A 16626-nucleotide genomic window follows, 5' to 3' on the forward strand; every position below is an offset into this window, starting at 1 on the left:
AACCGAAACGGCTTCTGGGAAGTTTCCATGTTGGCGTTTATGTGGTTAAAAAACAAACTTCTGCGAGACGGGGAGAGCGCAAAAGTGTATTTGCTTAATGTTTTTGTCGGCCTAAAGCTCCCCCTGCAAGAATTATGTTGGCAATGCGCAGTTATATTAGTGAGGCAGCCTTAAAGACATCCTCAGGCAGGTGAAGCTCACCGGGGCTGGCCCTTTACAATGAATGGTAAAATCAGGGAACTGAAACGTTTTGTGCTAATAGTAGCATTCCTGCAATATGTCCTATGTTACGATCACTAAACCCATAGGAGAACAAGGTTTACGTATCCTTGATGAAGCGCTTTCTTATTTCATTCAATCCAATGCAACCGGTCAGAATATTGGATCACTAGAAGCGTGCAACCTAGGCGATCAATACATAACGATATAATTCTTCCATAAAGTGTCTTAAAAAAATATGAAACTTACAGCCAGAAACAATTACAAAAGAATGGAGTCTGCTTTTCCAAGCCTAATGCCAACATATACTTTAAGCTAAAATTGCTATATGAATAAGTCTGCTAAAAGCCCATTTTTAACTCGTTTGTGTAGTTTGTTTGTCACCCAATGTCACGCTGACAACTCTGCATTTCAATCTACGGCGCATTATACAGCGAGATAAGATGGAAGAAGACATGGTTTTGTTTCCCAAGAGAAAAGTACTTCTCTTAAAAGCATATTTTATGGGCTTACTCTTTTTGAATTACCAATAACACAAACCGAAGAATTAAGATATTGTAGTTTGTACGGGGGGGGGGGGTTGGGGGAGTAACATTTGATTCATTTGCAGACCCACTTTGCTGGTGTCCCATGTGTAACGAAGGAAGTGTGTTATAAATGCTTAGGAGCACTTAGGAATCCATAAGGCAGTTTTTTTAGTGTGTCGTTTACCATTTTGGAAGGTTGGAATCTCAAGATTGGCAGTAGACTTCCTTTAACTGTCAATACTGCCGCACATTAGAGTACTACGAATACAACGTGACAAAATAAGAGACAGATTAGTAGGAGATTCCAATTTAACCTTTTAAAAACTAAGAGCACCTGGGCTTAGAGACTACATGCACGCAACACAGCTGTGCCGGTTCTAGATCAAGCCCTTATACTAACCGCACAACACATGATCCTTTTTTGGTATCCTATGTTTTAATTGAGAAGCTGTAAATTAACAGGAAACACCAACCTTGTATGTTCTTCTCCTTCTGGTAATGGACCAGCAAAGGCCAGCTGAAGTGGGGTCTAACAGGCATGCCCTCCTCTTTAGCCATCTTCATCAGATCAAATGCCAGACCTGAGACGCACAAATTATATATACATTAATCTTAAGACCTCAGGAGATGCGTAGCATAAATGTATAGTGTAGTTCTGTCCTTGGGGACGTATAGTTAATATGGAACCAAGTAGATCAATAATAATTGCCCTAGGAGGTAGAAGGCTAGGAACCCTAGGGTGACCTAAATGTAGTCACTTTAACACATCAAGGATTAAACAGGTAAAGATATTTGAGGAGGATCAAAAAACTCTTACGGGATGAATACCAACACATACCTGCTTTTTGAGATTCCAAAGCACAGTATAAAGCAAACTGCAGAGGCGAGGAATGTAAGTTGGCTTCTTGTAATGCATCGCAAAACTTCTTCACTTTACTCGCAGGCTGTAAACACAATGAATTTCACAAACTGAGGACTTGCTATAACTTTCCTTCTAATCTGGATGTGAGGAGGCCAATAATCACCAAACAATTCCATTAAATGTCCTAGGAATAATGGCTTCATCGAGATTTATCAGGAAACACCATTTGGGACAGTGTGATGTCTGATAAGCACGTTCCCCAACAGTGGGAAGGGCAGAGGAGCAAAAGGGAGTTATAAATCTACAGAAGGTCCCCGATATAGAAGAAACATGTACAAGGTCCCTAAAGAAAAAAAAACAAAAAACCCAAGCACTACAAGTAGCAACCACAATGAAGTAACCTTTCAAAATACAATTAGTTAGCATTCTATTTTGCCTACAGACCTAACACGTAAAAATACGGCACAGCAGATAAAAGGTAAGAAAACAGACAGTACCATGTTCAGATTCACGCAGTGGCGCAAGAAGAAGCTTCCGTGCTGAATAGCATCTCCATTTTGACCACCGTGTGGTGCAGAGAAAGCCTTTAAGACCTGGAAAGCTGTATCTTCAAAGCCTTGAGTCATTAAACTCAAGCAGAGATTCATCGCATCTACAAGAGACCAAAGACCAATGTAATATTCACACAAAGAGCGTTAACAAAACCTAAAACATACAATAATTGCAGATTGAGGATATTGAACATTTTTATATTTAGAATGAACAAATGTTTCTTCCTTTCCTACAAGAGACGAAGAAAGGGCCTGCATATCCCCACATGAAGATAATTGTTGCTTCCCATTGACATTTGAAAAAAAGTGGAGAAGGCCATTTGTTGTAGGGCCACAGTCAACACCAGATCCCCCAGTCTCATCTTCATAGGCTCCATCCTTCAAGAGGGGATATCCATCATCTTCCTTTCTTCCCCTGACTGAAGCCTAAAGGGTGCTGGATCTTCTAGAATCCCCTCATAGGGGTTGCCCACTGAAGTTTTCAGGAAGGAGGGCAGGCCAACAGGCACAGCAAACTCCATCACCGAAAACTAAGTCTTCAGGTACTTGGCTCCACTGGGGCATTTTTAGCGTAAAACAAAAATGAGGATACCATATAAAAATGAAAAAAAACAGTGCACTAGAACAAAAAAAAAGGCCCCTCATCTTTGAACAGTTACCTGGCCTGTAGGCTCTGTCGTGTCTCATTTGTTCGATTATATCTTGAACATACTGAGGATATCCAGCCTTTGCCAGGCTCCAGATAACTTGCATCAAGTCCCGGTCAGTGAGGCTTCCTTCATTCTTCTCCACATCTGCCAAGGTCTATAGAGAACATGCGAAGATAAGGCCAGGTAGTCAGAGGAGAAATCAATGCTCAGCTTCTATTTATGGGATTTCAAAGAAGATCAAGCGCTACTTCTACTCTCCGAACTTCTCCCACAACCTCCCCGGAATTAGAATTTTATAATCAGAAAAATGGTGCCACTGAATATAGCAAATCTCACAGTAAGCTCCTCCAGCCTTTGTCTACAACAGGAAAAAAGGGATTATAGGTTAATTTTGTAGCCAGTCTATATTATAACTTTAATGTGTAATCAGGTTTTTAAACTCCCCCGGCAAAAAAAAAATATTTTCAGAAAAAACTGAAGAAACGCACCTGTTTGATACTTTCAATTTCGCCTTTCTCAGCATATGCGGATAAAAGGGCAATATAAGTGTCTGGACTGGGTTCTACGCCTGCACCCTGCATGACGTTAAGGATATTTTTAGCGTTTTCCATGTCCCTGAAAAAAATAAAAACAGAAGTTTAGGAGCATTGCTTTGTCTTTACGTATTGCACTTTTTCCACCCCCTGAATATCGGGTTTTGTTGCACTTTATTAAGCTGTATTTTCGCTAACCACCTTACCCAGCTCTGGCGTGCCCCGTAACCAGCGTATTGAACACTGCCTCTGTGATGGGAAGATCCTTGTTCTTCATAAAACCAAGAATTTTGCTACAGGGGAAAAAAAAAGCGAGATGGATAAAAAATTATTTTTCAGACGACATTTTAAACGAAGTTATTAACCACCACTTATTAACCACCCTCTTGGCAAAGTAAAACTAACTCACTTTCCCTCTAGTTTTAGATTAGGGTCTCTTGTTCTAACATCTCTCCTTCTTTGAAATAAACGTCCCTCCTGTACATTAATCTTGAGATGCAGAACTGAATAGCACCGATTTATCTTTCACAAACTCATACCATACAAAAGCATGCGGTTCCTACCTTGCACCTTCAATATCGCCTTCATTGCAATAGGCAGCAATCAGTCTCTGATAAGTGACCTAAGGAAAAAGAGAAAATGCATAAAAACACAATTCTAAGTAGTCCTGATATAGCGTGTTTTTGCATTTATTAGATCAAAATCCCATAGCAGAGACTATTAGGAGTTGTAATACAGAAAAAAGATAAAAACCGCACATAAAGCAGAGTTTTAATGGAAAATAAAAACATACAAACCCGATTAGGCTGGACGTTGGCAGCCTCCATCTTAGCGAGGAACTCGGTGGGTGAAAATTTGTGTTCATTTTGAAGATACACTTTCAACAGAGCGTTGTAATGGCTCACGTCAAACGCCGTACCTGAGGATCAGTTAGGAAATGTACACACATTAGTCGCTTATCTTATTTTTGATATGTCAACATTAAGCTTCTTAGTAATTGTTTTAAAAGCTGTTAAACGAGGTGACTAGGAGTAAAATTTTGCTGTCATATAGGACTCCCCATTTGAATAACACAGGTATCATTACGATGTAGTTTTATTTTATTTTTTTGGCTCAGTACTTTAGTTAGAAAAACTTTAATTGCGGTTGCTGACCAGAGATAATTGCGCATTATCTGTAGAACTCTCATTCTAGTCAACTGGAGCCGACACTGAAATCAATGGAAGCAGCAGCAGCCAATCACATGTGTGCTACCTGAATGATTTTTTTTTTTTTTTTTTTTTTTTTTTTTTTACTACCATACATGTGATTGGCTGCTGTTCAAACCAATCACAACAGACCTCAGTGTGTCTCCTGCTCACACTTCCTGGTTTCAGGAAAGGAGCCATACTTTACATACAGGTTAAAATATTTTAAATGCAAATGTATTAGGTATTAAAAGCATCCATAAATAATTTCATATATTCTGTGAATAACGAACAATGCCCCTTATTAACCTTAGATTACAGAAGGGGAGCGTGTAGTCACATATACCATAGCGATGAAGAAAAATAGCAGTAATATTCTTGTTAAACATACCCAATTCTTGTAACTTGTCCCAGATCCTGTGTGCGATTTCCATTCTTTCTGGCATGGGTAGCTCCGGCAGTAAAGAACCACAACTTCTCAGGAGTAGCAAAGCTTGGTTACTGCTGGGAAAACCTGTAGAGACAGCTCATTCTTACTTCTCACAACGCAAGAAAGTGGAGAAAGACAATATAATAAAGAGGGCACGCCGCAGCCAGTGCCAAACCGTAAAATAAATACACATTTTAATAAAACCTTGGAACGTGAGAAAGTTTGCAGATTTAAGAAGGCATAACAGAACGTCAATTCGCAAGAGCAGGGCCCTCTTCTCCTTTCGTACCACTACATCGTAACGTGTGTCCACGTGATCATTCATTTTCCATGATTTTAATTATTAGTTTTCATTTTATATTCTCTCGTTGCATAATAGAACTACGGAATGTGCTGGAGGTCTTGAAATAAAATGTAATGGTTGAGCATCAAAATTCCTAATTTGATACTTTAATAGAAAAATGCATGCGGGTTTTTAAATTGATATGGAGAGTGGATAAGTATCACAAAACCTAAAAGTGTGATCATGTAAGCAGCACAGGAATGCTTACACGTCTTTACGGGAAACCGTCGTCTTTCATGCTCTCCTCTTGTAACCGTCGTGTCTACTCGGGACATCCTTCGGTATCAGCAGTTGGGTTTCCGTTGGATGCGCCTTCATCCTCCTCTTCCTTCAATTTTTAGACTCCGTGTGTTTTTGTTCTGATTTTAGCACTAGGCAGCCCAATAGTCTCTTGGCCGTTTTATTCTGCCTTCATTTTATTAACCCAACTGTTGGTAGCCCTTTCACCAGAAGAAAAAGATTCCGCAGAGGACACATGGGACATCGCTTGCCCTGGGCTGCCTATCTGATATTTTTCAAACACACGGAGTATAATAAAATTATTATTCTCAGTCCAAGGTGAACGGTCACTGCTTTTACCATATCCAAATTTAAATTACGAAAACTACCCATTTGCTTTTTGTCAAAAATGAGTTGAACATTATGATCGCACATTAATGTCCATTAAAGAGGTAAATGCTTCTCTGGGACCTCAGCAGCCTCTTCTTTAGATGGAAACACAGCAACACAGACCTTGGCCTCTTCCAAAAAACCCTGGTAGACGCTGATAAACAGCGTTCCGGAGGCAATATGTCGACAAGAAGACACATTCTTGTCGACACATAATATCCTTTCAAGTAGCCCACTGATAAATAGCTAGGGCTTGTTCTTTAAAAGCCATTATGTGCAGAATTCATCATTCCTGAAGATCTACCATAGAGAATAAAAATAGATAACCAAGGAAGATAACCCATCACCCTAAGAAATTCAGTCAGGACACCCCATGTTATCGCTATTGCCGCAGTTAGGGATAACTCCTTCCTTGGGTCCCCTTTAGGCACCTACAGATGTATTTGTCGACATACTACTTAATGCTCCGATTCAGGTGAAGGCAACGTATCCATACAGGGAGTGCAGTCAGCATTACTGCCCATGGATGCACCAAGTTAAATGCCGTCACAAAGCCTGCGAACGCCCAATCTCCGATCAGACGCAGGTCTCTCGGACTTTCCGTGATGGGGACTCATGAGTCAGCAGGAATCCTTGTGATCCTCATTATTGGAAGTGTGACCTACAACATCTACTTTGATGACCACTGGCGCCAGATAAACGAACAACACCGCCCACAAACATTCTTCAGTATTCCACGACGGTCAATTAAATAAAAGACCGTTTCCAGGTTATGTTCAGCGACATGTTGATGTATCTAGGAGTCTTGAGGGTTTTTAAGGCTGAGGAACTACAAAACACTTAGCTGCAAAAAGACACTTTACAGAAATAGAGGAGCAACCCAGTGAAGGACCACCCTCCGGTCAAAGCGCCTACAGCAGTAGATACCACTGCCGTTGGAGAAGCAGAAGGAAGCGAGAGGCAAACATTGAAGACGGACTTTATTTTTACCTGTTCTGCAGACATCGTGAAAGATTTTTAATAAAAGTGATTTGGTGATCCGGCCGGTTCTCCTGACCGAGCTGTCCAGCTTATTGAGCGCCCAGTCAAACTGCTGAGCCTGTTTGTGCCGTACCGCGGCCACGGGTTCATCGTTGCTGCTTCCTTTCTGTTGAACGGCAACCGCGCAGAACCTGGGTGAGCTGAGAAGGTGCCTGCAAAGGGATCGGGGCGGACAGGCGGTTAACACAATCTAAAGTAACTACGGGCTGAAAATTATTTATTTGCCTCCAAAGAGGTGGAGAAGGAAGCACTAACCCAATTTACACGTTAGAAGAGTTATATAAACAATAATCATGGTTTAAAGGGGTAAAGTGGAGTAATCACCATAGCAACCAAAAGAATTGTTCAGATTTCTGCTTGATTTTTACACTAAAATTGCACTTTATTCATAATGACTTCCAAAATGCTGAATTGCTGGTACATTATTAACTGCACTGCAAACACAAATCCCAACTTGTTTGATCCACCGCAGTAACGTATGTGCCCCTTATACGCAGTTATCTTCTAATACAAGAGCTCATATGTACGCCCCACATACGCTGCCTTTTATTATCACTGCTTAAATACCAAACGGGGCCATCAATGTTTACGATGTACCGGGAGGCACAAGCCCGTAACTTTTAAAAGTCATGCGGAGTAGTTTTTATCCTAGATACGTTGCCGAATTTAACAAGACAGGGTTTAGTCACCATAGGAAGGTTGCGATATCAGTTTGCTCATCAATAAGCCAATGCTAGCAAGTTTCTCCAGCGTAAAGGGCTCAGCATAATGTATAATTCAATATGTAATGGGGGACAATCTCATGGATTTAACTAAACAGCATGCAGGGCCAACCAAGCTCTTGCTGTAGCGGATGCTCACCGGAGCTTCATAATAAATAGCAAAGCCAAGACACTGAAACCACGACTCTCACACAAACTCTCCCCTTAGACAATAAAGCCCCTTTTACGACTACACGTGCCTATCCTAGACGATCCGCATAAAAGGTCTTTAAGGCAAATCCTTACCCGCAGCGTTTTAGAAACGCATTGCAGATGCATTCGAGGGCAGACAGGAAGAACAGGTGTGCATGACCTTACCGGTGCCAGAGGTCAAAGGGCTATTATCCAACATTAACCCACGAGGCAGATCAGAGAAACATTTCCCTATTAACACCAAATTAAAACAATCCCGGCAATCTCAGCTAGTACTGTTTAGTTACACTTTGTGTGTGATGGGAGTTATCCTGTCCACAAACATTCAGAACATCCACACACCTCCCAGTCTGTTATGTAGGATGTTAACACACATGTGGAAGATGCACAGGGTCACAGTCACATGTCAAGGACATGTCATGTAAAGTGTATTAACCCCCACATACAGAAACAATTGCCCCTGGGCTGTAACACCGGCACAACTCTATGATCCTTCATTATAGAGGGGCAATAAAATACCCGGGGAAGATACAACAAGGTCCTCCTGGCTAAATGTCATGTTTACATGTGAACCGCTGGCTGCACCAGGGCCTCCATCTCCCACCTCACGTTATTATTCACACCCGGGGTTGGTGAGACCACTGACCTGACCGGGCCCGGCGTGATCCGGCCATGAGATGCCGGCAGGCAGTAAAAGCCAGAGCGGAGGATAAGCCGAGCTCCTGCGAGTAGTGCAGACATGATGATCACAGAACCCACGCTGGCCAAGGACAGCAGGAACACGTGACGAGCCGGCGGACAGACCACAGGAAGAGGAGGGCGCGTGACGTCACGGCCAACCACTTCTGTCACGGAGCGCTTCTAGAGACCCCCGTGGAAACCCGCTGTCGGATATCCGTTAGTTCGTCTTGATATAAAAAGCATTATAACTAACGTAATTGCGTACATTCTGTGATTAAGACGCATAGTGTTAGCGGCCCCCCTTTTGTAAATGAGAATGGTACCGGCTGAAACACATGGGCCGACCATCTTCTGTTCCTGGGAAAGCATTGGAGCTTAAGTTGTGCTAAACCCTGGGGTTACTGCAGAAGTGGAAGTGAATGATTTAAAGGGCAACGCATGATAAAGGACATATGCCAACAAGGCTATCAAACTAAAGGACAGTAAACCCTTTCATTAAACCCATTAATTCCTAATAACAGAGCACTTCTGGCCCTACAGCACACTGCAATAAAACATGTTTCATATAGTAACAAAGTATCTGACAAATATTAACAGATGGAGTATAACAATTTTTTAAGGAAAAAATACCTATTTTTATGTTTTTTGTACTACTTCCGAATCTCAATATAGCATTTTGTGGTAAAAGTGCTTTGGGCCCTTAAACACCCGGATCTTGTTTCAAGAAGCTGTAAATCTCTTGTTCTTATACACTTTGTTGGCCATAATCCATTGTTACTGGCCTGCTATGATAGTGATTTCTCTCCTTGGTTATTATGTCCTGTTTACTCACTTTACAGCACTGCTGAATATGATGTCCCTGTGTAAGCCAATAAATAATAATATATTCAAAACCCTTCAACGACCTTAAACCTTTTTTATGTGAAGAAAGATGAAGGAAAGATATAATTTGTTTCAATTAATCATTAAGAAACATGTAATCCTTTCTCCGTGATCAATGCATTTAATGGGATCAGCATGATGAGTTCCAGAGTCTGCCTCGTCATAGTTGACCATAATTTATGTTCTTCATTCTCCAGGCGTGACAGTCTACCTATCCTGGAAAAGCCAACATGATTACAATTGGTACCATAGGTCGGTGGTGGCATATTCTGGCCTAGACTTACTAGAGGACCAAACCAGGATAGCACTTAAAATAAAAGTGATTTATAGATGTTCACGGACAACATCTCTTTAAAACAACTGGGCAGTCACAATGCGCTCGCTATGCTGAAAGCCCGATATAAAACTTGGGTTAGGAAATAGATTGTTCTGGAGTCAGGGAAATATTGTGAAGATGGAGTTTTCCAGCAAGAGATTCTCATCTTTTTTTACCAGGACTGTTTCTGAGTCTCTTTTTATGTTATATACAATATAACATGTGAAACTTCATTGGTTTTTAGGTTTAGGGGTATGCGAAAAAGCTACTAAGGTTCCATTTTTTAATTCCCTGTCTTAATGCTTCCTCTCAAATCTTCAAAATACAAGCATGATATGAATAACAAGTTGACTTAATTCTTGTCACAGAATGCACTATTCCCACACTACAATTTGCACTGATTTGTTGCAGCCTGAAATGTTTGAGTAAGTTTCTCTTGTATGAAGGGCTGTAAGAGGAATTGGTCCTTAATAATGCACAGTTTAATGCACATTTTTAATCATCCCACCATATGCATGTAAACTATCCCAAATTCACAGGGACAGTACCAATCTGAGACATTTGTCCAGTGCACCACAACAATATCAATTAATGGCACTCTGCGCATGGTTAAACTCCAAACTAAGCAGATCTGAGCGCCAAATGCAGTGCCATTACTTGGATCTCTGTGCTTGACCTCCTGGTCTTTGGATCATTCAATTGGCTGCCATGTTGGTAAGATCACCTTCAAACTTTATAACTAAAAAATATAGCGTTCTTCCCTTCGTCCACTTCCACTCTAATGCCCCCAAACGATTTATTTCATTAATTTACCCTTTTTTTTTCAAGTATTCCTTTCCCCAGCCCTGTGGATAGTTAAATGCTGCATGTAGCCTTACCAGCAGAAGATGCACACTAACGTACTTTGTAAAATCTTTAATATGTAATCTGTTTTTGTCCAAATCCACAAAATGACTTACTTAGTGAAAATGCTCCAGCTTCAGAGCTGCAGCAGAATGACTCGCCCTCTTCCCACATTTTGCTCCAGGTTGGGGCTTAAAGCAGACAACAAGGTGTCCGCTAGTTGCTTTGCAGTGGAGGCGGAGAGCTAAATCACTGGAGCTGCAGCTTCTACCAAAAGGGAGGTGCTTCTTTTTTCTTCAGGTTGAAAGAATGCATTCTTATGCGGGCCACCTGTGTCACTGTATTGTCCTTCTAAAGGTGACACTTAGCTATCATATACACTACATACACACAAGTGCACATGATGGCTGGAATGTCCCCTTGATGTTTTAAAACACGCTTTGAACTCAAGTCACAGGCTAGCACCAATTTAATCTAATCCTGGGACCTCCTGTACTAGTCCGTGCCTGTTTCTATATATATATAAAAAAAGTAAATGGATTATTTTAAATAATATGTTTTTTTGGCATTAAAGTTTGGGAGTCATCTTGTGCTAGGTAACATATAGCATTGTGACCATTTGGAGTAAAACACTGTCAATGTACCCACTGATTTGAAAGTGTAAAATATACTGTAGCTGTGAATTTAAAAGTGATTTCTCAGATTAATCTGCTATGGGATCTAGTCACGAAACCCTCGTTTTCTGTACAATTGTACAAAATAATGCACTAAAACGATTGCTTAGTCTCTTTCTTGAAGCTGTCTTTTATATTTGATATGACTGATGTAGGTGGTGGATTCTATCACTTTACTGCTCTTACTGTACATGTTAGCACATTTAATTATTACTATTTATATAGCCACCATAAAAAATAAAGTATTTACATTATAATCTGTATTTACTATGTCGTTTTGCATTGTCTTTATGCCAATTTTGAACATAACCTATAGAAAGGTTTATGTGTTTTCGTTATGATTTTTTTTCACATTAGGTTCATAAACCAACTAAACAGCTTTCTACCAAGTTAGCTGAAAATACTGATTTAGATTTTTGAGAAAATTAAACCTTTTTGTTTTTAACCTAGAAAGAAACTTAAGTTTATCTTTACGAGTCAACACAAAGTGTATTTCCACGGACCTGTTATGATTCAGTTTGTTTTAGATCTGTTTAGATGTCTTATACCGCATTTCAATATATTTCTCAAAGACTTTGTTTTGCGTTACCTAAGACATTTTTATGATTGCTTAAAACTTTCAAAGAATGAGAGACAATGTTGTTTTCAGTCTTTCCAAGCACTTCGTATATCCATCAAATAGATGATGTAGCGAGGAATAGTTAACTTTTCTGTTAACCAACATAGTAATTATACCGGAGTGCCACAAAGACAAGCATATTTGGTCATGATAAGCTTTTTATCTGCTACACAGTGACACGTAACATTACATGTTGTCTTATACTTGATTATTATTATTTAAAATGCATTATTTAAATCATCCTACTGAAGTGAAGGTAGTCTGTGCTATGCAATTATCTGTCTAAAGCTGACATTTTACAAAGCTTTTAGAAAAAAAGTCTTTTATTGTTCTCCAAACAACTTTGCTGTAAAAGTTTTTTTTATTCCTAATTCTGTGGGTTTTTAATAGCCTGCTATTATTTACCAGCTCTAAGCTTTTATCCGTGTCGTTCCAGCTAAATATGGGTATGGGTCCCTTTGAGACATCATTTTGATAAATCAATGGTTGCAGAACGGATGGTAAACTGTATCCTGGCATCAAGTTTATTGGATTTGTACAATCACCGACTCGACAACACATTTAAATGCATAGCCGATTGACACTGAACGTATTTTATATACCGGTATATCTGATGGGAATGATGGTGGCTACATTGTTAATACACGGCTTGTCGAGTGAACATACAGCTTCCAATATGACCTTTTCAGTTCTGCAGGGTTTATTTGGAGTAAAACGCTGTCAATGTACCCACTGATTTAAAACTGATTTCTCAGATTAATCTGCTATGGGATCTAGTCACAAAACCCTCGTTTTCTGTACAATTGTACAAAATAATGGCCTAAAAAAGATTGCTTAGTCTCTTTCTTGACGCTGTCTTTTATATTTGATAGGACTGGTGTAGGTGGTGGATTCTATCACTTTACTGCTCTTACTGTAAATGTGCTTGCTCTGTTGCTGAATGTAAAATCTCTTCCCAGGTCTCAAATTATGAAACTTGGCCCAGTTGATGGACAGACCCCCTCGATAGCTGATGGTTTGGACCCCCGATGAATTGCTTCATAAGTTAACCTCCTTCTGTTGTGGTGTAAATGTACACCTGACCCTTGCTCATCCACTCCATCAATCTGTCCAAAACCCAATCCAGAGAATAGATATCATATGTTGATTTCATTATTTTTGTTAGTATCTGGACACAATGAAACATGGCCTTTAAAATCTCCCGTAAAATGTTAAAAACAAATCCAATTTACCGCTAGAAAGCCAATCAGGATTCAGGTTGTGGTTCAACTAGGTGTATTTTTTGTCTTCTGCGTTTCTCTGCCACTAGCTTTCTCTAAGAGGTCACCTTCGGTAGCACTAACAAGCTGAACAGTCAAAGTTTTTAATGTTTACCTGCCAATCTGAAGCTCTCATGTATTAGTATTTAGTAAATATATACAGTATACACGACAGTCGGTGGGATAATGTGCTTCTCTGCCTAAATACTGCAGTAGGATTAGCATGATGAGAGGTTTCTTGTGTCGCTTCCAGAAGAGAATGTTTAGCTTTGATGCTTTGCATTAGAGGATGCTTCATTACGGGTTTTACCTCTCAAAGGTTTCCAGCTGCTGTTTTATTTAGTCGTACAGACTACATTGCCCGCGGCTAGTCCGGGCATTGATTCCCCCAGTGGCAGGCATGAGCTGCCCATCTATACTGCAAAATACATTATGGCTGAATTTGCCCTGAGAGTTTGGAAAGATCTAAGGTCTTTGGAGAATAAGAATGTGTTTTTTCTTTGTTTCATCTGGCAGTATGAGCCTCTGGCATTTTAAAATGCAAGTCATTAACGTCCACAAGGGTGATGTTAATATGTCTGTGTTTCAATCTCAGGACATTTTCCAGTTGCTTCTGCCACAACAATCTCTGCCATCTCAGTGCCTTTCAAGCCCCCTGTGAATTGAGGAAACTTTGCAATGCCAGCAGGAATCGCTGTTGACATTAACAAAGACCAGTTGCTACCTGATTTCACTCTCTTGTGTTACTTGGCACAGGGTTTGAAAGTCATTCTTTTTATAGGGGCAAAATCATGATCAGAGAAATATAAAATTAATATATGTGTTAGACTACATCATGAATTGTTTAAATATTGGATTAAAACTAGAAATCCATATAACAGACCCAAGTGTAAATATAGATATAATCATAAAGATCTCCATTTACAATAAAAGGAAGTATTTTATTTACTATAATGTTAAAAGAAGGATATTCCATTTGGCAAGAATAAATAAATCAGCCTGGCTTGGTGGTCTTCTTTAAACTCTACTATTATTTTTAATACTTAACTTTATTTAACAGTATATTCTGTTGCAAAAAGGGTACAAAAAGAACAAGCATAAGACATATAGACCAAGAGGAGGACCCTGCTCTTGAGAGTATACAGTCTGTCAGCAGTTTGAGGAGGACTCAAGGTGAGGGAATGCTTTTGCAAGGATCATGACATTCTAGCGAAGGTCAAGTGGAGAAGTCAGTGGTTTGGAGATCTCGATGCTGGGAGAAACAAGAAAAGGATTGAATGGAAGGTGTTTAAGAAAGTATTTGGAAAAGTGGGCTGCAGTGTTAAGGACTCTATAAGTAAGGTAGAGAGTATGAGGACCCATTGGATTGGCTGGTACAGTGGGGCAGCCAATGGGGAATGATGAGATAACCCTTTCATGACAAAGCCCATAGATGTAGGGGCTCACAATGCATTGTTTTTAATGGGTTTAATGACAACCCAATGTCCTTAAGTGGATAAAAAGGCCAGAATAACAAAATTATTTAGAATGGATTGAAGTGAGAGGTGCTGATTAGTATGGAGTTCCAATAATCCAAATATGATACAACAAGGGTATGGATTACTATATTTCTTCTGTCTTCTGTGAGGAAAGGGTGAATTCCAGAGATATTTTGGATGAGTAGGTAGCATGATTTGGTGACTGAATGTTAGAAATGAAAGAGAGTATGGAGTTAAGTATAAACTGTGACCTTAGACTGTTGGGTAAGCTAGGGAATTGCTGACCATGATAGAAATATAGGGAATGGGGGGTTAACCGACCACTCTGGAACTGCAGCTTCTCCTAAAATAGTTAGGCAGGACAAGGCAATTATTATTTTTCTGTCTGATACTTTAAGAGTTAAAATATATTTGCCCAACAAATATTAGGACAAGGACCGGTAATTTTGTTGAGCCAGGACAATTTGCATTGGAAACCCCTAATGCGACTCTCAGCTGTCACTGCCTGGCGAAACATGGAAAGCTAATGCATTGCTATCACATCACATTAATCATGTCGCGTTTAACGGGAGCTTACGTTTTGCCGTTCAATACACACTTCCTACTTTAATCATGTGATGTAGGAAAACTTCTAACAATGCTTTCACCGGAGCGCACAAATGGCAGCTACTTCTTCATGCATTTCATCACATATCCCAATAGAGTGACATTTTTTTAGTATGCTTCCTCTAGTTGTTACATTAACAAATTTGCACTGATTTCTTTTGCTGTCATCTAAAAGACCACCTTGTAGTAAGACAGTGAACTTTTACAGCATTCCATGGCTGATGTACTGTCTAATGTCACAAACGTCTGCTCCAATTACTTCACAGAGCCTTGAGAAGATTCCACATGGTGCTCTTGTTTTTTGAGCTTGATTTGACAGAATCAGTCCCCATGCTAGCTTATGGCACTTATCAGTTAGTCAACCTTCCTGGGGGAAGAAGATGAAGAGTGCACCATATTCTGTTTTCAAATCAAGCTCTGTCCCCTTAGGATACTGTGTGCTGCATTATTAAATAAGGTACCATCAGCCATACCACCAGTCTTAAACATTCAGTTGTATAAATAGCTAAATCATATTAACTCGTGTGTGTGCTAGGCCGTTTCTATATTGGAACTATAGCGTCAACACCGACAAATCATTTCCTCAGTTATTACAGGCAATTAGGGCAAAACCCATTAACAAGACCTTGATAGAGGTCTAGGTAGATTGGGGAACAGAGGATCAGATATATAGATAGAAACTAGATGGACAGAAACAAAGTTCAGCAGAGTTAGAAAAGAAAATGCATAACTTTTCTTTACAGTAAAAAAATATACAAATTTAATCACTTTTCGGGTATGGTAAAGTTCCAGTGTTGACTTTATATGATGACAGGAAACAAAGATTAATTAAAAATGTTGTTTTTTTATGTCTTGGGCTAAAGTTTAACCTGTTCATTGGTGATTGATCACTAGGCGACCCCCACGAGAAAGCATCTCTTACTACATGACCCAGTTTCTGTCAACGTGACCTTCAAGCGAAGAAGCTAATAGCCCTTAAGCATAATCTTTTAAAGATATCAATATAACCTTCATCCATTAATGTAAGCAAGTGAACGTATGTATGTTAAGCAGGAAGCCCTGGAGATGTCAAAGAGTGAACAGGTTTTAAGGAGAGCTTCTCCTTATAAATGGGTTGATTTGGCCTTTTATGATACACCATTAATATGATGTCATGGGTATCTCTCTGATTACCCAGCTCCTCTTTCAAAGCTCTTCACAACGCATAAATGTCGAATGTCTAGTTTGGCGATGAAACTTCAGAGGCTGCAGTGAAAAGGGTACAAACATAGAATGTCTAGTGACCCCTTCCAAAGGATTTTATATTACTTTATATTCTAGTGAAGTCTTTCCAAAGCATCCAAAGGATGTTTATTAATTTATTTATGGCTAGTCCTGCACAGATTGGACCATACTTATGACT

At 39.7% G+C, this 16626-nt stretch overlaps 1 protein-coding gene across 1 annotated transcript in view; it reads right to left on the minus strand.

The window, feature by feature from the left end:
- Window positions 1-8607, minus strand: part of LOC149303144 (leucine-rich PPR motif-containing protein, mitochondrial-like) — a 59145-nt gene extending 50538 nt beyond the window's left edge. Inside the window, exons 1-11 of the mRNA XM_089481350.1 lie at window positions 8513-8607; window positions 6902-7104; window positions 4921-5043; window positions 4140-4261; window positions 3906-3964; window positions 3549-3635; window positions 3298-3424; window positions 2819-2963; window positions 2106-2260; window positions 1585-1690; window positions 1220-1327 (exon numbers count right to left, since the gene is read on the minus strand). Of these exons, the coding sequence (XP_089337476.1) occupies window positions 1220-1327; window positions 1585-1690; window positions 2106-2260; window positions 2819-2963; window positions 3298-3424; window positions 3549-3635; window positions 3906-3964; window positions 4140-4261; window positions 4921-5043; window positions 6902-7104; window positions 8513-8607 (1330 nt within the window). The remainder of the gene's footprint in view (window positions 1-1219; window positions 1328-1584; window positions 1691-2105; window positions 2261-2818; window positions 2964-3297; window positions 3425-3548; window positions 3636-3905; window positions 3965-4139; window positions 4262-4920; window positions 5044-6901; window positions 7105-8512) is intronic.
- Window positions 8608-16626: the final 8019 nt, after the last annotated feature.

This window comes from Sceloporus occidentalis, unplaced genomic scaffold (assembly GCF_023333645.1).
Source record: "Sceloporus occidentalis isolate IW3139 unplaced genomic scaffold, rSceOcc1.0.p SCAF_15, whole genome shotgun sequence".
NCBI classification, from domain to species: Eukaryota; Metazoa; Chordata; class Lepidosauria; order Squamata; family Phrynosomatidae; genus Sceloporus; species Sceloporus occidentalis.